Source organism: Sceloporus occidentalis, unplaced genomic scaffold (assembly GCF_023333645.1).
Source record: "Sceloporus occidentalis isolate IW3139 unplaced genomic scaffold, rSceOcc1.0.p SCAF_1, whole genome shotgun sequence".
Taxonomy (NCBI): domain Eukaryota; kingdom Metazoa; phylum Chordata; class Lepidosauria; order Squamata; family Phrynosomatidae; genus Sceloporus; species Sceloporus occidentalis.
This window is the reverse complement of record NW_028316981.1, coordinates 179,816,052-179,840,281: the sequence shown is the minus strand read 5'-3', so window position 1 is coordinate 179,840,281 and position 24,230 is coordinate 179,816,052. Positions and strand designations below refer to the sequence as shown.

General features: G+C 45.1%; 1 protein-coding gene across 2 annotated transcripts in view; it reads right to left on the bottom strand.

Moving 5' to 3' along the window:
- Window positions 1-1,603: 1,603 nt before the first annotated feature.
- Window positions 1,604-24,230, bottom strand: part of MAGIX (MAGI family member, X-linked) — a 34,270-nt gene continuing 11,643 nt past the window's right edge. The window contains exons 5-11 of one of the 2 annotated variants that reach the window (XM_089484666.1): window positions 21,564-21,896; window positions 16,169-16,318; window positions 15,480-15,562; window positions 12,775-12,918; window positions 9,515-9,653; window positions 6,240-6,461; window positions 1,604-1,797 (exon numbers count right to left, since the gene is read on the bottom strand). In XM_089484666.1, the coding sequence (XP_089340792.1) occupies window positions 1,721-1,797; window positions 6,240-6,461; window positions 9,515-9,653; window positions 12,775-12,918; window positions 15,480-15,562; window positions 16,169-16,318; window positions 21,564-21,896 (1,148 nt within the window). In that variant the 3' untranslated portion in view covers window positions 1,604-1,720. Of the gene's footprint in view, window positions 1,798-5,430; window positions 6,462-9,514; window positions 9,654-12,774; window positions 12,919-15,479; window positions 15,563-16,168; window positions 16,319-21,563; window positions 21,897-24,230 lie in introns of those variants that run through there. The other variant, XM_089484656.1, reaches the window with a different exon arrangement.

The following is a 24,230-nucleotide window of genomic DNA, read 5'->3' as shown; positions in this document are numbered from 1 at the left end:
CTCAAGCCCCTTAACTTGGCGTTTTCAAGGACAATGTACAACGATAAAGGACTAGAATATGAAGAATATATAGACTGAACTCCCTAAAAGAATAAGCTCATTAACTGGAAAAAAGCGACATCTAGTGGATTTTGAATACATTGGAATAATTGAATCGAGTTGGTGAAATATACCAGTGTAAAACTCAGTATAAATTTGTAATAAGGAAAGGGGTACTGACTGATTGTAAGAGATCAATATTATGGCATTCTGGGGTTGTAGTTTAGTAATGTCTCAGAGATCTCTGGCTGAGAAGGCTAATTGCTCACCCACCCCAACTGCCAATCCCAGGATTCCATAGGATGCAGCCATGACAGTTAAAACTGAATCATAGTGCTATAACATGGTAAAGGTAAAGGCAGTCCCTTGACATGAATGTCTAGTCATAACCAACTGTAGGGGACAGTGCTCATCTCCATTTCTAAGCCAAAGTACCAGCATTGTCGGAGGACTACTCTGGTGGTCATGTGGCCAGCATGACTTCACCAAATGCTGTTATCTTCCCAATGAGAAGTGGTACTTATTTATCTGCTTGCATTTGCATGCTTTCAAACTGGCAGAAGCTGGGACTAGTGACAGGAGCTCAACCCATCATGCAGCACTCGGGCCTCAAACTGCCAACCTTCCGATCATCAGAATTGGCATCTTAAGCACTAAGAACACCGCATACACAGTAGTGTAGTACTATCTCAATCCTGCTTTAACCTGGCATTTCTCTTTTCCTCTTCCTGTGAACTCCACATGTTCAGACCTTGTAAGAAATCCCCAGATGGAAATTTTAGCTTTGACAAAGGGGACGTGTCCTGGAAAAGGAGAACATATGGCAACCTGAACTATGATTTCATTTTAGCTGCCATGGCTGCATCCTGTGAAATCTTCGATGTGCAGAATAGGGAGGGATATTTAAAATTCTCTGCCAGAGCTCCTCCAATGCTTCAGAACACTACAAACCTCAGGATTCTGTTGGATGCAGCCATGGCAGTTAAAGCTGAATCATAGGGTCATAACTGCATTGCGTGAATGGGCTCCAGGTCCAGTGATGAAGGAAAGCAGCCCTGTCTCCATTTTCACCATTTGGAGGACAAAACTATGCACCATACAAAAGATCCTGCATTCCCCCACAACCAGCCCCATACCTTCAGGTGACAGATAGACATCACCTTAGTTGAAACAAAGTGGAAATGCTAGCGTTTGTGCTTCTATATGTGGAATGGGGCAGAGGGATTGTCATCCTGGGCCCTGGGCAACAAAACATTTTGGGCGGCTCCAAGTTAGTGTTACAGTTTGTACCATTACTGAATATACAGTCATCTCTTCTTCAGTTGGTCCATGTGAATGGAGCTGGGTTATGCATGATAAGTTTCTTTGATTTCTCTTCAGCCCATCTTATTTTCTCTTGGTTCATTCAAGGTTGATTATATATAAGTTCAGAGATAGATGCTGCTTTCCAAGCTCTCCAGAGGGCTCACACCCTTTGATAATGAATTATACAGGATCTTGAAGGAAGAAGCATAAGCAAACAAAACAACTTCTTAAAAAAAATCACAATCTTTTAATGTATAGATATTAAAAGGTTTATTTGTTTTTTTAAAAAATAATTTCTTTTGCATAACTGCACTGCCAGGCATGTCTAAAGCATCCTCTCATGCTACTGTTAATTTCAGTCTTCACTTTAAAAGGCTCAAGGTGGCACCTGCAGGTACTCCAAGTACATGAGCAATGTCCTCTGTTGTATCAGGTTAGCTCGTTGCCAGGTCGCTTTTGAGAATGGAACAGCAGAAGAACCAACTTTAATATTTCATTTCTGATAGCGTCTCTGGAGTATCAGACTCCCATGTCGTGCATCACTTCGAACTATGGGTATATTAGAGGGCCTCTGAGCATGTGAAGAGTAGTATCTTTCTTTCTTACCTCTGAGACAGCCAATCTCTACAGATGCACCAGAAAATAGGTGGTAGATCATCAGGCAGATTTGCAACCCTGCACCTCTTTGCATATTAAGAGTGGATGGCAGTACTGCAAGAGCTTTGGAGGCTTTGCATGGTATGCTGCAAGCTCGCCTTTAGGTAAATGCCAGGATTTCTGAATGCTACTGAGTTGGGTTTCATAGGTAAGACATGGCCTTTTTGGCATGCTTATCTCTATGGGGTTTTCTTACATGTGCCAATGGATGTGACTCCCAAGCTGTGTAAAGCACAAGCCTTGCTGAAGTGCTTGTCCAAATGCACCCTGTGGACACATGCACATTCCACATCACTTCATGATTGCACACAGCATGCAGTGTGCATGACACCTCTCAGGTCAGAGCATGAGGCACAATTTTTGCCAGTATGTTCCAGGGTTGTGCCACGTCAATACTCAGTCATGAGAATGCTAGAAGTAGCTGCACGGATATATAAAGAACTCAGGGATGTGCAGCAGATAGGATGGGAAGCAACAATTTCTTCTTCAGGAGCAGCAAGCAATTCAATTTGTACCTCTCTCCTTATTTATTGCTGCACGCCATCTGCTCAAGAGAAGCTTGAGGGTGCTATCTCACTCCCTTCTCCTACAATCCTTTGTCAATAGTAATTCCGCATGTGGTGCTTTGTTTCAGTGCAGAAGGAAGCAAGGTAAGCCAAACCATGCTCATTAGCAGGAGCATGCTATGCCTGTGGCTGAGTGAGGGAAGCTGAAATTGCCTGCCTGACAAGAATAATATGTTTTCTGTTGCAAATGAACAAAAAAATCTGTATATTATAGCCATTTTAATGGCATAGGTTGGCATGTCTGGATGCATGCAACACACAAGAACAAATGGCTCTTCCAATCCACATGTCTCCCACATAGCATGTCACTTCTGTGTTCTTGCACATGACAGCTCTCATGCAGGTTGTGATTGGCACTAGCAGAGTGAAGAATACCACTGCATGATGGACAGCTGGGCAGAAAAAAGGAGCACCAGCTTGGGTAGTCTCAGGGTGGCATGAGGCACCAGTGGAGTTGGCCAGGTCCAAAGGGCTATAGGGCCATTACATAGCCCAGGGGAAGCAGCAGAATAACTAGGGCTATTGAGCTGTATAGGCCAGGGAGATACTCAACAGCAGCATGGAACGTACAACTGCATTCTCTTGTAAGGTGAGAAGGGACATTGGTTTAGGTCCCCCCCCCAACGTATTCTTCAGAGCAGCTTTCCCCAAATAGGTGCCTTCCAGATACATTGGGTCACATATCACACTGTTCCTACCCAGCATTCCCAGAGACCACTGAACCTGTGGCCCAAGATTATTGGAAGGCACCAGAATTGAGAAGGCTGCTCCAGAGGTGTCCTCAAAAACAAATAAGATATTCTTCCATTGAGAATTTCAGCAATGGTAGACAAGCTTCCCCTCAACTTTCAGCCGCTACCATCATCAAACTTCTTATATGGTGCTGTCACAGGGGAGTGTATTTTGTGTGTTATAGGGATTTGCTTTCAGTCTGTAGGAGGCAATGGCAAACCCAGTTTCATATGAACTGAGTGTATTTCTTAAAAACATGGTTGGAGTACGTGTGACCCTCCAGATTTTGCCGGACTGCAACTATCTTCAGTCCTAATCGGACAGTCAGTGGTTGGGTGTGATGCAATCTGCAGTCCATCTGATGGGGCACAGGTTCCCCCATCCTGTTGCTAAAGTATGTTCTAGAGTCCTCAGCAGCACTCATGGGCCAAGATCCTACATCAGCTCAAAGTAGCATAAATATGTTACACCTGCATTACATAGCCGTCACACTGAATAGCAGCATAGCACAACATATATGGACAAATGATCAATGCACACAGCTGATACCCCTTTGTACTACAGCAATGGGCATTTACATGCTATTCTGTGAACGCATATGTACTACCTCATGTGCAATGCTTTCACAAGCTGGATAAAACCATTGCACATTGCCCATAAAATTCACTTCACTCATGTAGCACAATTTTAGCCTCCATAACAGGATGCTGCTCATAGGGTACCTGAGTAGTTATCAAGGAGTTCCACTCAGGATATGATTCAAGGTGGAAAGGTTTATTTATTTGTTGCATTTATTCCTCTAAGTCTAGAGCAGTGTTTTCCAAACTTTGGACCTCCAGGTGTTTTGGACTTCAGCTCCCAGAAGCCCTAGCCAGTTTGGCAAACAACCAGGGGTTCTGGGAGCTGAAGTCCAAAACATCTGGAGGAAGGTGTTCAGATTGCATCCACAGTTCCTGCCCTAGCAAAGTTATTTTTGCAACATGCCTGTCAGGTAGGGTTATGAAAATGTGATCACTGTACTGTCACTCAGTGTGTTTCCTGCCTGAGTAAGGATTCAAACCAATGTTTCCCCCATTCTTAGCTCAACATCTTAATCCACCACACTTGCAATCACTGGGCTCTTTGAACAGAGGGCCATGGACCACTTGTTTCAACCACGAATGTGAGGGAAACCCTTTCCACATAGATTTGGCAGATCACAAGAATTTCTCGTGTATGCCATGCAATCCTTGCATGTTGCAGAGAATTCTGGGCATGAATTAGGTGCCAAATCCCAAATGCCTGTTTAGTCTTATCTCTACCTTGTGGAAACTGAAAGCTAACCCTAGAACACACTTGTTACTCCTCCACTGTACAACACACACCATGGAGCAGGGGTTGGCAACCTACGGCCCGCGGGCTGGATCTGGCCCAGCAAGGCCTCGGGACCGGCCCCAGCCCGGTCCTGCCGCCGATTGCCGCCCCCGCCGCAGCTTGTGTGCCGCTCTGGGCGCCCGTGGGGGCCTTGCTGCCATCCTCCTCCTCCACCGCGCATGGCTGCGCGGAGGAGGCGGAGGAAGAGGAGGGCAGCGAGGTCTGGGGCAGAGGAGGCGAAGGTGGAGACGGCGCCTCCTGCATGCGGCTGCGCCACCTTCCCCGCCTCCCCGCGGCCTCCAGCTTCCCTCTCGGCCTCCGTGGAGGGCAGCCTCCGCGGAGGCTGAGAAGGAGCGCGCGGGGCCGGGAAAGAGGGGAGGCCTCCAGCGCTGGCGCCCCCCGCCGGCTCTTTCCCGGCCTCTGACGGGGCCTGGGCCCCTCAGGGGCTGGGAAAGAGGGGAGGCCTCCAGTGCTGGCGCCCCCTCGGCGGCTCTTTCCCGGCCTCTGACAGGGCCTGGGCCCCTCAGGGGCTGGGAAAGAGGGGGAGGCCTCCAGCACTGGCAGCCCCTGCCAGCTTTTTTGCCGGCCTCTGAGGGGGCCTGGGGCCCCGTCAGGGGCCGGCAAAGAGGGGGAGGCCTCCAGTGCTGGCCCGCCCCCAGAGGGTGGAAGCTCCGCCCCCGACGTGCAGCCCCGCCCCCGGAGGGTGGAAGTTCCACCCCTGGCATGCGCCCCCGCTCCCGGAGAGTGGAAGCTCCACCCCCCGGCTTCAGCCCCCCAGTTATCTGAGGGACAGCAACCCGGCCCCCGGCTCAAAAAGGTTGCCTACCCCTGCCATGGAGTAACAGCAAACAAGCCACTCTTCAGGCAACTGATCTGCCATTGCTGTAGTTCTCATTGGTGGGACATCCAACCCCCCAAATTATTCCTAAATGCCAGGTTTCTTAGGAAAACAGTTGTAAAAGTATTGTGCCAGAAGTTCTGTAATTCAGGAAAGGTAGGAGAGCACAGAAAGAGTGTCCACCACCACTGCAGTTTTGTGAGGCGGCTGTGGTTAGCAGCAACAGAATGGAAGATTCTGTTGCACGAGACCACGGAGAGTGGCACTGAGTAGTGGGAATAAGGAGAGAGAAAGAAGAGACTGTGAAAGATACTATTGCATAGTGTGGATGTGAGGCGTTGGGTGGGTAGAGCAAAATGGAAGCTACCATTGCATAGTGTGAATGGGAGTGGGGCTGAAAGTCATACTGCATAGGTCCAGATGGGGGTGGACAGTGCCATTGCCCCAGGCACTGAGTAGTTCCCAATTGTGGCTGCTGAGAGTCTAGCTCCGTCTTTTCACCTCCATGCTCTTCCCTCTCCCTGGGTCACCCTTTTGCTCTTCCTCCTCCCCTTGACCCATGCAGACGCCCCACAGAGCGCGAGACAGGCGCTCCTTACTGGGTACAAGCCAGGGACCAGGGACCAGGTCTGACCGTAGTTTCCGGCTTGGCCTGGGAGAGAGAAGCTTGCTGCTCTCATCCCCGCCCTCTGAGTTCTTCCCTGGCTCCCGCTGCCTGCAGCCCCTTTCCCTGTCTTCTTCTTCCTCACCCTGAACCTTGGTGGATCCATGGTGTGGCCGGCTAAACGGGCGTGCTTTGGGAAGCTGCTGCCTGCTGCTAGGTGATGCCTCCCGGCCACCTCCATCACAGGGGTTCTGCCCCTGGTTTTGGGGTCCCCCGGTTGGATTTGATCTCCGGTGCCGTTGTCTGACTTTGTCCTCAGCCTCTGGCACCTGCAGTAACCTGGCAGGGCTCTGGCTGTACTCGCGATCTAGGAAAAAGATGGGGCAGGAGGGTGGTAGAAGAAGAGAGATCAGGTCTCAGGAGGAGAGGGTGGGAAGTTATTGGTTTGAGAACAGAAAACACTCTCAATCCTAAACTACATCTTGACTCTAGGCAGAGTTGCCAAATTAAGATTCCCAAAATGCTGGCACTGTGGGCAAGGCCAAGTAGATGGAACCAGAGCAAGGTGGAGCCAGAATTCACTCTGGAGGTCACTGGGTTACTTTGAGGAGCACAGCTTTATTGGTCAAGCAGGCAAGATTAGGCACCCTACCTGTCTCCAGGGCCTATTCCTTCCTGGTAATCCACATCCCACAGGACATGGCTATATGATCCCTTGTTCCTGAATCCTGAGGGAATTATATATCCCTCCAAAAACTGTTGGGACCCAGCAACTTTAGCCAGCCAATAAGGAATGCTGGAACTTGCAGAAGGACTGGATGACTCCCCACCTTGTCTTAAGGAGATCTTCTGTTTCTTGGGACACCCCCAGGTGCCTAGGGATGGACAAAGAATGGCCCTCCACACGTTGTGGGACCACATCTCCAATGAGCCATGCCAGTATAGGGAGATGTAAAATGTGGAAAACCAACACTTTGTTCTAGGAAGCACTGCCACCTAATTCTCTTATGATACCAGCTCTAGATTCTGGAATGTTTCCCATTAAAAAGGCAGCACTAAACTTAAAGATCTTCAACTGCCATGGCATCCCTCCCAAGAATGCTAAACTCTCTTGGGGGTGGGGGAAAACATTGTTCCCAAGCTTTCTTTCTGCCCTTGAATTTTCCAAAGGGCTTTGAAACAAGGGCCTTTCCAAACTTCCCTTCTGCCTTGATAAGCTAATATAAGGCAGCTTCCAAACAAGCAACCTGTTTGGATTATGTTTGTCCTAGCTGGTTTTTGGGGGAGACAGTTGTGGTGCAGGATAGGTTTCTAGAGGTTGGAGATGCTAGATGGGAAAGTTTTAGTGGATATAGGGAGAGGAAGGGTATTGGGAAAAATCCGGTGCTACAAGACATGGATCCATAATGTTTCACAACGTGCTAACAGGTGGAAGAAGGAATCCAAATATACCAGTGAGAAATGGAGAACAAGGGGGATAATTGGAGGTGATGATAGCTATGGGAAGGGCACAAAAACATCACAATTCTGCACCATGAAAATCAAATTCTGAATTATGCAAAGTTGTATATTTAAACTGCATAATTCATTCTGTTTCTCCTAGTCAATGACTCAAGCAGGACAATGAAATCTCACCCTCTTTCCTCAGGACAGTCTGTCCTCTGCCTTGTAAGATTTTATCAAGCATTGCTAAATCCTATTTACAAAACCCCAAAGGCTAGAAACTTTAAAAAAGAAAGAAAAAGAGAAAAGGCTTGTTTTAAAGACTATACAAAGAGGACCAAGAATAGGTCCTTCAGCTATTTGAAATGGTGATGGGAAGCCCCTCAGCATTGTGGCTTTTGCTACAAATATGTAAAACTGGACATTTCAGAGCTTGGGCCTGGAAAAATAAAGTCTGTTTGGAATAAGCACAGTGAGGAAGGGCTACAGGGTAGACCCCATAGATATACAGGCAGCCCTCCACATTTGTGGTTTTGACTTTTGAGGATTTGAATATTTGCAGATTTGATTACTAGGTTTTCTCTAGGAATCTTTAGGTCCTCCAGTACAACTCTGCTGGAAATTGGCCATAGAGAGGACCTAGAGACTACTAGAGAAAACTAGAGAAAATACTTCTCTAGCCATCTATAGGTTCTCCAGTGTGGTTCTATGGTCAACTTCTGGCAGATGTTGATCACAGTTGTACTGGAGGACCTAGAGATTCCTAGAGAGGTGTTCTCTCAGGTTAAAAAAATAGTGTTTCTTTTATTTGCGGTTTTTCCACATTCACGGGGATCTTGTGCCCCTAACCTCAGCAAACGTGGAGGGCCCATAGTATATATTTTTAAATGTCTTTCTCCGGACTGAGATTCTGATGGGGCTGAATTAGGCATCTAATTCCAAACCCTGGCCTTTTTCCTGTGCACATGCAAAACTGCAGACTACACACAGCCTTGGCTATGGGAGAAGGTTCGTTGGGATGGTGGTGGGGAAAGAGAGCAGGGTGGGAGACTATGGAAAGGTATTCAATGTTTGGGAGGGGTGATCAAGGAAGAGAGTGGTGGCTCCAGCAGGATCATCTCCCCCTAGAGAATAAGGCGGGAGGTCTCCCCTACCACCTGTGACAGATTTTGGACAATGGTACCCTGGGACAATAAGGGAGGGAGGTGGATTGGATAGCATGGTTTTGTTGGTTTCCAGGGGGTCTGGGCACCCACCATTTATGTTCGACCCGTCCCACGAGGCAGAAGCAGGGCTCCCCCCGGGGGGAGTTGGTCACGCAGAGAGCCAGACTGGCCAGCGGCTGCCCTGTGGGGCGGAGACAGATGGAGACTTGGGGGATAGGAAGTGAGAGGGGAGTTACAAAGCCGGCACAGACCAGGAGGGGTAGAGGATGAAGCCATCACAGACCAGAAAGGGAAAGCAGACCAGAAAGGTTAAGACAAAGTTGGCACAGATTGGGGGTAGGGGTGGATCAGACAGCACCATAGATGGTTTGGAGTGGTGTATGAAGGATCAGACAGATGAAGGACAACAGGGAAGGAAAGAAAAGAAAAGAGGAGAGAGGGATGAATATTGAAGACTGAGAAGCTGCCTCTCTGCAGGGACTCTCCAAGGTGAAGTGGCAATAGAGTAAACATTCTCCCACCATGGATTATCTCACCCCTTTTGCAACAATGAGAGACTCATGAGGGATTGCCTCCTGTCCCTGTGGGGAAACCATTCCTTGGGGAAAAACAGTTGCTTAAATGCAACTCTGAAGTAAAAAAAAAATGTCTGCAAGGATCTCCAGAGATCTCACTGTGGGCCATCCCATCCAAACCAGGATGCCTTTTATATGACTTGGATAAACAGCAGGGTGAGCTTGAGTCTTTCTTTTACTTCTACTGTGGAGAATGAGAGGAAAGGGCCAGGAGAGAAGAAGAGACACAAACCTACCATAGTCAGGAACAAATCCGTTGCCCCTCTTCAGCACCAGGTGTATCCGGCTGCCCCCATTGCGAATGTGCTCCACAGCTTGCGCGTGTGTCATTCCTGCTGTAGGCTCCCCATTGATCTCTACCAGCTGGTCACTCACCTGCCATGCAGTAAGTATAAAAACAGCCATTGTGAACATAAATTTTGTGTATTGGGGGTGAGGGGGCTTTCTCAAGCTCACTCCACACCATTTCAAGTTAATATCTAGGGACAAAAAGCTTTGCATTTATACTTAGGAGATTATCGCATTGACAAATAACCTGACTGCTCCCTAATGGGATGCAGTCAAGTTATGGGATGCAGGCAGATATTATCACATGTAATTCGCCGCCACTGCTGCCGGGTGGCTGCATATTGGCTGCATCCTGGGTCCCAGCCATGCTTCGGAGGCCACTTTTCAAAGTCAGAAAGCTCCTGGCTTTGAAAAGCAGCCTCCAAAAGTGGCGGCGGTGGCAAATTATATGCAATAGCACCCACCTGCATCCCGCAACATGGCTGCATCCCATTAGGGAGTAGTCGGGCTATCTGTCAATGCGATAATCTCCATACAGTCGCCTCTCCATATCCATGGATTTTTTAATCCATGGATTCAACCATCCACGGCTTGAAAATATTTTAAAAAAATATAAATTCCAATAAGCAAATCTTGATTTTGCCACTTGATATAAGGGACACCATTTTACTATGTCACTGTATATCAGGGAACACACAGTCACAGATTTGGTATCTATAGGGGGTCCATAGAACCAAACTCCAGCAGATAACAAGGGTCCACTGTATATAGAAGCAAAATTCTTAGGATTTTAGTTTTTGTACTGGGAACAAGACTGTGTGAACAGGAAGAAGAGGGATCAGAGCCTTCGAGTCTTACACCCCTCCTTGAGCAACTTTTGTCTCCCCTTCTTGGGGTCCCACACACCATTTGAGAACCACCGCCATAATCTCTTCACACTGGCCATACTGGTTGGGTTTTCTGGGAGCTGAAGTCCAAAACAAGGATTCATTACCCCCTGTGTATGGCCTGGTGTCTATTCAAGGGCACACGAAATAAAGTATTTGGCATTCCTGTAGCACTTTCAGTGTTCAAAATGCTTCATGTCATCTAGGCTCAATATGGCATACCAACCCTACCTGACATGAAGCATTTGGAACATATGGGTTGAAAAATATTGGCTTGCTTGAAAGTACTTAACAAGTTCCCAAATGAGGCAACATTTGAGATGGATACTTCCTGGCTCACAGATCACATTCTTTAGGTCACATTCTCTCACATACACCTGCTCAGGTTTTAAGAGCTTCAGGGGAGGCCCTTATTTTGATCTTGATACTGTTTGAAAAAGGACGGGTAGTACTTTCTAAATTAAAAAAAAATTACTAGATATTTAAAGGTATTTGAAAAAGTTGAAAGAAAAATGTATGTATTTTTAATGTACTGTAATTTTATTTTTATGTATTATTATTATTATTATTGTTGTTGTTGTTGTTGTTGTTGTAACATTTCCAGTTTAATCTCCAGCTTTGCTTATGCAAGGATTGTATTTTTTATCTGATCTTCTGCTCTGTGTCATTTCAGGAGCCTAAGTGTTTTGTCCCAGACCACAGACAGATCTCTAAACTGCCGCCAGCCTTGTGTTTTCCGAAATGAAGGCCCACCATTTCTTCTGTTTCCCAGTATTCATGGCTAGCTGTTGATAGCTGCATCCCTACCAATAACTGATTCAGTATGCAATCTCAGTTTTGGGAGATTTGGGGATCATAGCCATATTTTTTGACTTCCTTGCTTCTCCTCATCACTCAAACCCCCCCCCCCCTTTAATATCAGTCCTAGCCTGATGAAGAGTTCTAGGTAACTTGAAAGCTTGCACACTTTCCCAGAATTTAAGATGGCTCTAATAAAGCTACTGCATGTCTGTCAGTTTTGTTTTTGTTTTATTTTCATGGCTGAACAAAGCTATCTTTGTTTTAGATCAAAAACAACCCTGTCTGCTTCAAGAACCTGTGACCTTCCAGAAAGCTGAGGGGAAAGATACAATTTTTTTTTGGTTAAGAACAACTTCTCTCTTTGGTCTAATCCGCACAGTAGAAATAATGTTGTTGGACACTACTTTAACTGCCATGTCTCCATCCTATCATATTCTAGGATTTGTAGTTTGTTGTGGCATCAAAACACTCTGACTTGTTATTGTTGTTGCTGTGTGCCTTTAAGTCATTTCCAATCTATGGCGGCCCTAAGGCGAACCTATCATGGGGCTTTCTTGCAAGTTTCTTCAGAGGGGCTTTGCCATTGTCATTCTCTGAGGCTGAGGGTTTGTGACTTGCCCATGGTCATCCAGTGGGTTTCATGGCTGAGCCAGGATTCGAATCCTGGCTTCCAGTCACAGTCCAACACTCAAACCACCATGCCACACTGGCACTCAGTTATCTGACAGAGAAGGCTAAATATCTCACAAAACTACCAATCCCAGGATTCCATAGCATTATCCATGGCAGTTAAAGTAATGTCAAACTGCATTATTTTTTCAGTGCAGATTAGACCACCGCCTGGAAAGAAAACTCTGGGCTTACAGCTGCTAACAAGAGTTCCCATCTTTGCTGCTATCTTTTGTTTTGGGAGAACTAGGGAACGTGGTGCTGTGTGGTCACAACTATACTATAGACTTCGTTTTTTCCATTGTTTTCTCATTACTACTTTGAGAAAGAAAGAATATGGGGTGGGGGATATAACAAAACTGGATGTTAGGCACCTGAGAATTATGTCTATGGTAGCAGGCAATGCTGGGGGGAAAGGAACAAAGCTTGAATGGAAAAATTGAACTGCTTAAGCCCTATCAATATATGTTCAAACTGAAGAGGGAGGAATTACCAACAGGTTAAAACTACCCAATATACTCTCCCATCAAATGCCAGCTATATGACAATAACATGTTCAGGTTTGGAGTAGATAGCCAGACATGAACCTGAGTCTTCTAGCACAGGGGTAGAGGGAGTGTGTGGTTTTCCAGAGGCTGTTGGACTGAAGCTCTCATATTCTCTTGCCTCCTGGTCAAAGCTGATAGAAGCTTCAGTCCAATACTATCTGGAGGACCACATATTCTCCACTCCTACAGCATAGCAGAGGAAGTTTTCATTCAATGATAGGCAGGCTCACCTGTGAATAATCTCAGCAACACCGCACCAATACCAATGGGGCTCTCAGGCTCTTCCCTGGGAGTACCACATACCTGGATCTTGCCACACTGCTGGGCTGGTCCACCCTCCATGAGAGCCAAGACATAGATGTCCATGTTATATTCACTTCCACCTCTAAGACTGAAACCAAAGCCATTGGGTCCTCTGAGCAGCTCCACTGAATATTGGCCAGTCTCCTGTGAAGCATAGAAAGACCACAAACCAAGGAATAAAGCTGGTCCAAAATGGGAAAAAAAACAACCTAAAACCATAGCAATTACTTTTCTGGATCAAACTGTTTAGTACAGCAGTTTGTCTCCAAGTGTAGCCGCTGCTGGTGCTTCTAGCAGATCACATGCTGGGCTTGACGTGGTACCCTCCCATATCTTCATTGCTCTCAGAGATACACTGCCTTGGATCATGGAGCATCTATTATCGTAGGTGATCGCTATCAACAGATAAATACTCTGTGACAGAGTCCCTTCCTAATTCATCTAAGAGGCTAGCTCACACCTTCATATGCCTTGCTTGATCATTCTTAGCTTAATGTGTGGAGTGACTCTTCTGAAAAGCGTTGGGCCTGAAATGATGTAAGATGACAAGAGGATTCTGTCTGAGGCAAGAGATCTGTGATGGTGCATTCATACATCAAAGTCCTCACTAGACGTTGCAGTCATGTGTAAACCAACCCTAAGGCATCAGCACCATATCCTGTTGGTCTGAAACTAAACCTGAATTACAGTGAGATCACTGTGAACCAAACCTTGTCTAAACCGGAATTTAACATCTCTGACTTCATATTTCAAAACCAAACCAGTTTACTGCTTTGCCACAAACTGAGATGCGCAAAACTCTCTTCAAACACAAAGGAGAAGTGGTTCTCAGCAGAAGCAGAGCTTGAAAAATTACTTTTAAAAAGGCATTATTATTGTTACCTGTTACTGAAGGCTAACTCAATCTGCCCCTCCAATGCTCATTATGTTGCTCCTTATTTTTCCCTTAGTACTTTTCAGTTACTTGGCGGGGCGGGGGGGGGGGGGGCAGGCAGGGAGAATAGTAAGAAAGGAAGAAAATGGCCTACAAGTTTTTAGGAGAAGGAATTCCCTTAAAATGCCCTCCCATTCCATATGAGAAAAATAACAATAAAAAAAATAGAGGGAAGTGGTTCTATACTGATTTTAGCCATTGTAACCTTTCTTTTCTTTTCCTTTCTTTTTTGGCAAAAGGAGCACCATTATTCCCTCATACCCCTCCACCCAAAATAACTGTTACAGGTAGCATTGTTCCTTGTGAAATGTTACTTCAAAGGAAGCTGCTGACACCAAGAGACAGATTCTGGGCTATGATCCCAAATCAGGGGGCAGGCATTTCTTGCAATTTTTATGAAAATCAGAAATAGACTCCATGGCAAAGAGCTGTGAAAGAGGTTTTAGAGCTGACCACAGTTTATACCTGACCAGAAGCACTTTATTTTTCTATGTATACATATTTGAATTCCTAGTCCACTTTGTCACTAGGATTAAATTACAGTTTTTAAATCCAGGGTATACAATATACTGTAAGATTAGATGAAATTGAAATGGGTGCTCAGACTAGTTTTAAGTATAATTCTAGCCATTAAAAAGCAGTTTAATAACAGTCCAAATGAATCAGAGTGTATGGTTTAGAGGAAGAGAGCTCTGCAGGGATGAGTCAGCCACTAAATTATCCAAACTTATTCTCATTACTACTGCCATGTCATCTTTGTCATTGTCATCATCTCTTTTTCTTCCATTACCATCACAACCACAGTGCTACCTTCTGGACCCATCCTCCCCTTTCGGAAGCATAGGTAGACACTGGCTTGCCCACAGTTCATCTCCAAATTGACGTCTCTCCCCTGGTCTACTAAACTTGAAATTTATTGGGCTTTCTGAGCAGATAGGATGTTTGCTTTAAACATTTGTCCTTTGTTGGTGCAAGCCAACAACAGAAGAGCAGATAACAAGATGGTGAATGTGGTAATTTTAGAGGAGACAGAGACAGGATGAGAAAAAGAGACAGTGAGTAGAACAATTGGGTGTCTAGCAGGTCTTGGGCTCAAAGAGGAAAGAGCAACTCCTTAGGGACATGGTAGAAAGCAAGTACAGATTGGAGTCTCCTTTATCTGTAATTCCGCAAACCAAAATATTCCACAATCCAAAACTGTCCATGTGGGTGGCTGAGATAATGACACCTTTGCTTTCTGGTGGTTCAATGTACACAAATTTTGTATCATGCACAAACTTATTTTAAAAATTGTGTTTAAAATTACCCTCAGGCTATGTGTATATTATTGTCGTGGTGTGCCTTCAAGTCATTATGCCAACCCTGAGGCAACCCTATCATGGGGTTTTCTTGGTAAGATACAAAACATATATGTATACAAAATATGTATGTATGTGTGTGTGTGTGTGTATACAAAACATAATGATTTTCATATATAGATTTGGATCACAGCTCCAAGGTCTCTCATTATTCATACGAAAATATTCCAAAATCTTAAAAACATCAAAATCCTAAACACTTCTGGTGCCAAACATTTCGGATAAGGGAGACTTGACTTGTAAATTGCTGGCCTTTGCCTGCAGGAGTGTCCTAGCTCAACCTATTCTCCTTCTCCCCCATCTCTTAACATAATCTTGGGCCTCTCTTCCTCCTTCCTAACTAGACCTGGCACCCAATGTGTCTCTTCCCCATCCAGAGTCCCCACAACTGTCCAGTCCTGGACCTCCAATACCTGGGGCTGAGGGAGGCGGTAGGTGGGGCTCCGGGGACATTCACCCACATCAATATCAGCGGTGTTCAAATCGCTGGAAATTCCTGGAAGCAAATGGGGAGAGTCAGCCTGAGGAAGAGATCCTCTCCGCTGCCCCACCTTTTCTTTCTTTCTATCTTTCTTTGACTCCAATCCCCAATGCCTCCCCTTCCTCCTCCCTCAGGCCTCTGGCTTCAAACTTTCCTGCCCAGCTCCCTATGATCCCACCTCCCCCAGGCTCCTTTGCACTCACAAAACTGTTTTTTTTAATTAGGGATAATTTATTGATGGGTTGATATTTAACAATCTAAAATATTGTGCAATCAAAATCAAAATGATATACATTCAGAAAATATATCCAGAAAAGAAACAGAAAAATATATTCTGCATAACTAAAACACAGTAGGGTCCTGACTCTCTCCCCCCCCCCCCACCAGTCTTAACTGTAATGTGAAAAGGGGGGGAAAGATAGAAAGAAAATATGATATTCCATCATTACAGAGCCAACTAAATAATCCTACTAGAATTACTGATAACCATAACCACAGATTATTGCATTGTCAGATTTCTTATTGCTCAAAAAGTCCATAAATGGTTTCGAATGCACCCACAACTCTTATGCCACTGCCTTTCCCTTTCACCAAAGCCCCCCCTTCCCCACAATCACTCACCTGCATCCTTGCGATTCCGGATTCTCATTCGTACTCGGCTCCCTGCCTGCCGAAAGACGCCTCCAACATCGCTATGGGACAGCCGTGCCAAAATCCCACTGTCTTCCTGATGAGAGGGGCCTTCCTCCTGATGGGGCAACAGGGAGCTGGCTGGGAGGAGAGTGCAGATGGGTCAACAGGAATGCCCCACTCTCTTCAGATTCCAACATTTAGAACAGCTGTCAACCATAAGGACTCATCCATCTGCCTAGTGGCAGAGGCCCAACTGTCTATAACTTCTTTGCCCAAACATACATCTGGGGACACATTTCTTAATATTTTTTACCATGTACCTTCATGACAGTAGTGTTGTTGGTGTGGTTCACTGTATGCCAGGTTATAATGAAGCACAGGGTTTTGATACACCAGCTGAGAATCAGTGGCTTTTAGAAAAAGGACAGCTTCTTTCACCCAGTAACAAGAAGTAACAGGAATACCCAGTAACCCAGTGGTCCCCAAACCCGTAATATCACATCATTCAAGATGGCTGGACTGGCAGGCTGTGTGTAGATGGTGTATATGAAACATAAACAGATTTCATATTTAGACTGGGGTTCCATCTTCAAGATATATATTTGCAAACGTTCCGAAATCCAATAAATAAATAAATAAAATCTGAAATCCTAAACACTTCTGGTCTCAAGCATTTTGGATAAAGGGAAACTCAATCCATATCCAAAGCATTCTTCATTTATCTCATGTTCACCTTTGCTGGAAGAGCAGGGTTATGGATGAAAACTCGCTCATGGACATGGGAGGTGAGCTGAATTTTGGACTCTGTCAGGTCAGGTCCTTGTCTACTTTCCCTTGGAGCTCTCCTCAGCAAGGTCCACACTACCATTAAGCAGAACCAGGCAATTGTCTTAGGTGCAGAAGGTCAAAGAAACACGGCCAATCCCTCAACTATTCCTTTCGACCGCCCCCCACTAGCCATCTCCACCTCTAAACAAAGCTGCTACTCTCTGGTGTGGTGGAAGACCCTACCAATCCTCATGTTATGTCACTGCTGATCTAAGATACAGTTAACTGCCAGTTCTGTTGGGTTCTCTACATGAACTGGGAAGGGGACAATGTTTTGTCTCTTGCCTCAGCAATAAAAATGTCTTAGGCTGACTCTGCTTCACACAGCCCAAGACTAACTCCACAACTTGTTTCTAGTCTTGCTAGGGCTGCTTCTTCTATGTTGCCAATATGCTCCTGGTCAGAATAGGGTTCAATATTTCTCCTCACTGAAGGTTGCTGAGCCCAAGGCATTTTGGTGGCAGAAGTAGAAAATGCAAATATGCAGTCCTCCCCACATGGTAACACTAGTCACAGAAAGAAATAAGGCCAAAATTATGCTGGCATTTTCAAGTGCTTTAACCATCACTCCCTCGCATCCGTTAATGTGCATTACCAAAGTTCACAGATTCTGCTTTCCTTGTGTTAAATATCATCGCACCCCCTGAAGCTGGTGCAGATGAAGCTGCTCCCAAAATGGCCTACTCTGGAGGTTGGCCTATACCCCCTGCCCTGACACTAGGCAAAAAGGCAATGTCACCAGTCTGCTAGCCCATCTCCGAAATTTCCTCCACCATCTGACTATCTACTGGAGTCAAACTGGGGCTTGTCAGTTCCACTGGTGCATAAATACTTTCCTTGCATGTCTTTGACAGGACTACTCTGACTTTTCCTCTCCCCGCAAAATACTGAGAGCCAGAAAGAAAGTATACAAGTGTATCCCAAAAGGCATTCCCCTTTCTAGATAACACAGGTGCCCCAGCACTTTGCATATTTGTTTGAGTCAATGTTTACCTGGCAGAACCTGAATATTTAATGCAGTGGGGCACTGGAGGGGGAATGCACCTACCCACACAACCACACATTGATCAATAGTGAGCTCTCCCAAAAAGACATATTGCCACAAATAATCTATGTGCAGCCCCTGTGATTCACTCTCTCAGTCTTCCACTCTTATATTTACGTTTTACTTTCCACAACCTCAGTCATTTCCCAAGAGCATTTGGGAAATGCTTCTCCTCTGCACAGGTGGCATTTCTAATGCCACCCAGAATGCATTGTTCATGAACACTGTTAAAAGTATGTTGAAAAAAGCTGTGTTTAAGTCAAACCAATGTACAATTAAACAAACTAGGTTTAATATTCAAATTACTACAGCAAGAAAGACATCTGCCAAATCCACATTTATGTCTCACTTTCAGGACTGCCCCTAGTCTGTAGCGCAAACGTTCTTTCCTCTTAGGTGGATTCATGCAGAGGTTGGAAAATTTATTTTTAATAATACAACTCAGAGCACCTTACCACAAAAGAACTCCAAAGGCAATCTAAAAAGTAATGTTCCCAAGTTTTACTCTAACTTCCATGCCTCCTGACCACACATACAGGGGTGGGCAGACTTTAAGTTTGATCTATTTTGATTTGTTTTTCTTTTAATGCCACGATCCACCAACTGGAGTCATGTTCAAATTATTGGGTTGGGTGGGGGTGGGTAAGAGATGGAAGTGAACCCATACACTAAGGAGTTTATCCCACGAAGGAGATCTTGAGTTTAGCCCATGAATATCCTGGAAAAATTGCACAAATACACGAAACGATTTCATAAAACATCGCACAAAACCAGCCATTAAAGTGGTCACAAAGAAGCATTAACACACATTGTTTTACTTTCAGGGTTTCAGTAACAATGCATTTCCGATATCACTTTATTTGGCAATTGTGTGTGTTAATCATTTGCACAATTACTTGCCATTTTTGCTTTATTTGCAGGATGCTTTAAATGCACTTTAACCTCTCTTTAATGCCAAAATTAGCCCCAGTGTGATAAACTCCTAAATCTGCATCCACACTGCAGAAATAATCCAGTTTGACACCACTTTAATTGGCATGGCTCAATGCTATGGAATTCTAGGAATTGTTGTTTATTGTGGCACCAGAGCTGACAGAGAAGGCTAAATGTCTCACAAAACTGCAATTCCCAGAATCTCATAACATCAGGCCATGAGAGTCAAAGTGTTATCATACTGCATTAATTCTACCATGGAGATGCAGCCTTAGAATGAAAAAGCGAGATGCCTTTTTGTTTCCAGTCCCAGAGTGGAGTTCAAAGTGCTCTCTCACAAAACTCCACTCCTGGTTTTCTTCCATTTAATGGTCTAAATTTGAATTGGAAGGAAGCATTATTGTTGTTGCTTTAGTTAAAACAATTGGGAGTTAGAACTCCTGGCTGACTGACGCAAATCATAGAGAGAGATCCAAATCTACCTTCTGCCCTACCCATGGCCTATGCCATTTCACCACTGTCACACCCAACATCATTCACCCTCACCCCAATCTCCAAAAGAACTCTAGTTCCCCAAATCAGAAGGACTCAAGGGCCTTCCTGCCCTAGTGTGAGAAAGACTTTAACAGTCTCCTGGCAGGAGATCACCTCCATGAGCACCCTTATCCATGCACATTGTTGGTGTGAGCCAATGTACAATCACCCTGGCACACACAGTCCCCCAAAGAACCATCCTCCACTGGCACCACCAAGCACAAGTCTTTCTGCACCCTCCCCATCTCATCCTTGATCATGCTCTTTGGCAGGGAGAGAAGCCTCCAATACTTATCCTTTTTCCTCTCCTTTCTGGCAGGTGGACCTCCCTCCCATGCCCCACAAGATCCCAGGCAAAAGGATGTAGAAGTATTTACGCTTGAATTCCTGGATGTGGCGCAGAAAGGTCTGGACCTGCTCGAACATTTTCTGGGTGGATGGAGCAAGAGTGAGATTGACAGCCAGGAAACAGGGTCAGAAGGGGAGTGAGGTTCACAACACCCCTTGAAAGGCTGCTCCTGCTTTTCCCAGCTACCTCTCAATCCCCGTTTCTCTCTCTCAATCCACTCCTCTTTCTGTCCCCCTCTCAGGAATTTCTCTCTTTGCCTGATAAGCCAAGGACTTTCAGGGGAGGGGAGTGGAGCGGCTGAGCCTTAACCTGTTCAGATCCGGGAAGGACATGTTGTTCTGGCGGTTGTGTACTGTATACATGGAGAGTTCCTGGCGACTCTGCTCTCAGCAGGGGAACTAGGGTGCAGACATTTCCTCTTCCTCTTCCCCAATAAAAAGACAGTGATTGTTAAGAGAGAGAAGCACTTCCTCAGATTATCAAAAAATCCCAGCTCTGCCCTTACAGGGGCAGTAAACAAAGAGCCTATTAAGTCTGCAGAGTTCAATGGATTCTACTGTTCCCAAGGAATTCTGGAAATAATGATAAGCCTGCTGCCACTGACACTTCTCGGTTATCCTTATTCCACACCTCCCATCAAAGGACTACCGTCCTCAGAGTTCAAAGGGGATGGATACTAAACCAGCTTGAGTGGCAAAGGGAGTATTTTTTTTTGAAAAGTAATGTATTTATTATGGTATAAACATTTGGGGGAGAGCCAATAAGGCATACTGGTTTGACTGCTGGACTAGGACTGGAGACCAGGATTTGATTTCCTGTTTGGCCATAAGTTTCATGGGTGACCTTCAGCAATTCAATGCTCTCAACCTTAGGAGAAAGCAATAGCAAGTCTCCTCTGAACAAATCGTGCCAAAACACCCCATGATAGGTCTGCCTTAAGATCACCAAAGTTGGAAACAACTTAAAGGCACACAACAACAAGAACAACCACAACAGGCATTTGTGAATGAGACTGCCCCAGGCCTTGTCTTGGGAGAAAGGCAGCATATAAAGTAAGCGAGTGAGTAAGTAAAATTCACCAGTTCAACCCTCTTTGTTGTTTTAGTTGCAGCACACATATAAAGATATCCCTTTAAAACAGAAGTGAGTAACTTGTGCTCCATGGATCCTTAGGGTCCATAGATGGGATTCACAGGGCACAAAAGATTTATATTCTTCAATTTACTTCCTATTACTTTGAAAAGTATGTTAAGCACAGTCTTCTGGGGAGAAGGGCCGTAGCATTTACAAGACTCTCAAAAAGGCCCATGAGCCTCAGAAAAGAGTTTAAAAAATGAACTGCTATAAACATGAAACAGGTTGTTTTGCTATTGGTGTGAACCAAGCGTATCAAATGTTTGAGTTTGTGTGAAACCAGTTATGGAAATGAGCAACACTTTAAAGCAGCATTTCCCAAACACTGTCCTCCAGATGTTTTGAACTTCAGCTCCCAGAATTCCTGACTGTTAACCAAGCTGGGTAGGGAGTTGAAGTCCAAAACACCTGGAAGGTCAACGTTTGGGAAACACTGCTTTAAAGCACGTTAAGCAAACGTATGGAATCTCTACAAATCACATTATTAAGTGCAAAACATAGAACTTATGGTGAGCTGGACACAGACTGCTCCCATCTCTGGGCCTTCAAAATATCCTCACCTGCTTTCCCAACTCCGCCTCCATCTGTTGCTGTGGCTGTGCCACTGCTGCATCCATACTCTTCTCTGGGACCATCCACACCTCCTGTGGGGTTCCCAGCACCTCCTGCTGGCCGGGGTCTCCTTGGCCTCTGGGAACAATGTGCAGGACACACAAGTACATCACGGGGCTCAGGGCCCACAAAACTGGTCACGGCTAAAGTGTCCCCTGGGGGACCTCCCCAAGGGTTAGGAGCATCCCGGGAAACTCCCTTATTGTGAGAGGAATCAGGCAAGAGGTGGTCCCTTCGGAACGAACAATTTTCCTGGGTAGTATGTCTCCGGGAATGATGACCTGCAGAGGGAAGGAGAGAGGAGGAAAGGAAGAATATTAGAAGTGAATTGTAATAAACTGAGCTTCCCTCCGGGTCCACAAAACTACCAAGCCTCACTGCATAACTGTCGGGTTCTCTATGAGAGAGGACTACGTAGCTCAGGATATCTTCCTATATGAGGTGCAGCATAAACAGCACCCCTCATCACTCACCCAAACTAAGGGGCACAAGTAACCATAGCCAGACAAACCGTTTAGGTCAATGAGGTAGAAAAATCCCATTACAGCCTCTTCCCATTCCTGGCAGTAAAATAATAAATTGTATAAGAATGTGCTGTTCTTTCATGAAAATTACAAATATTGCTTCAGGTGGCTTCCTTTTCTATCTCCCAGGCTGATTAAAGTATTTGGCAGTACTTCATATCTGAGGCTTTTGCCGCCATAACGATTTCTAGATATTAGAACCACACAGAAACAGATCCACAGATTCTAGTTATTTCCATCTGTGCAGATTACAGCACACTCTTGTTTTTGTTCTCTTTGTGTGCAGTCAATTCATAGTAGATCTTTAGGAAATGAAAATGATTGTTTCAAATATTCTATAAAATTTAGACCTCAGTTTGAAAAAGGTAGAATCTTCTTCTTAGAACTGAAATAAATTTGCAACCCATTAATCTTCCTATGTGAATCTTTACAAATGGAAAAACAAATAGTCAATGGGGTGGGGGGAATCCATACTTGGGCAAAACCAAAATGCCAAAGAACTGTGCAAATGTATAAGACTCTAGAACTATTCACCATGCTAGGTGATACCAAAATGTTGGAGATTGGGAAAGAAACAAGAACATTCAAAACCCAGGCCAGATGCTGTGGCCATGAGCTTCACAGTTAACATCACTTTCAAAATGAAAACTGCAGGGATAAAGGAAAAACACCATGAAAACAAAAAGACTGGCTGGAGCACAAAGGTCTGTCCATTACTTTGGAGAAAACACACCTGTTCCAGAATCAGCATAGAAAACCTGCATGTTTTGCCCAAGGCAATGGAGAGATCTCTCAGTTGCAGCTAGGCTTTCTCTTTTCAGAGATGGTGCCCTGGCCACCCACCAGGGCATTACTAGGTGGCTGCGGGCCACACCAGGTGACACCCTAAGGGGGGGGGGGTGACACCACTGCTGCCCAAACATCTCCCTTTTGGCAAAAACAGGCTGTGGATTTGCGTGTTTCCCTTAAATAGATGAAGTGATGGTGTGAGTGGGGTGAGGCTCAGTGGGAGGAGAAAGGAGAGGCTCAATTTTTAAAAATATATATATATTAAAAAATAGAGTAAAAAACCCTAAAAATTCTAATTCTTTTTGATTTTTTTCTGAAAGCATCACATCTACAAAATTTTCACATTAAACATATGAAACTATGTACATGTAAATATATTTGGGCTGTGTGTATGATACTGTAATTTAAAGGTATTGCAATTTTAATTTTGGTGGTTGTTTATGTCATAACTATTACCATTAAATTCAGTGATATACAGTAATTACAGTTTAAGAGTAACTTTAGTACAAAAGACATTACCAAGGATTCTGTGGGGCAGTACAGACTGCTGCAAAACGACGGTCTGCATTCGCCCGTTTAAACTCCGGAGGGACGGCAAAGCCCCCAAACCATGCGTCTTCCCTCCAGAGTAAAAAGAACCCGGTGTTTCCGGGTTCTTTTTGCGGTGTCAGAGTGATGCCGCGAGTGTGCCATTGGTGCACTTGCGACATAAGTGATGTGCAGCGATGTGCAGTTGCCGTGTGTCACTTACGTCAAAATGGTGCTGCCCGTATGGATGGGACACCGCCATTACTCCGCTGCCGCACCATGCTAGGGTTAGGGACAGTGCGGTTGGTGTGCGGTCCCTAAACCTAGTATCGGCGCCAGCACAGTGCATTTGGCCCATCTGTTCCGGGCCTGTATGGTGTGGAATGGGAGGAGGTCAATGGGGAGGGTGACACCATGAGCTACCACAGTAGGTGATGCCAACCCTAGTGACACCACTATGGCCACCCATCCTTTGTACAATTATGTATTTTAAGTGTAACTTGATATCCCTAAGTTAAGTATGTTGCCTGTGGACTTACGATGACCTCATTAATTTCATTGTTTTTTTATTTTTAGGCAAGCAATACTCAAGTGATGGTTTATAACTGCCTTCCCCTGAATATAGCCTGCACCATCTGATATTCATTCCCTGGTGCACTCACTTTCAAATACTTAGCCTTAGCCCTGATTAGTTTCCAAGATCAGATGGCATCTGGTGGCTTTAGGGTGTTTACGCAGTTGAGAGCTGCATACCTACCAACAGTTCATTCAATC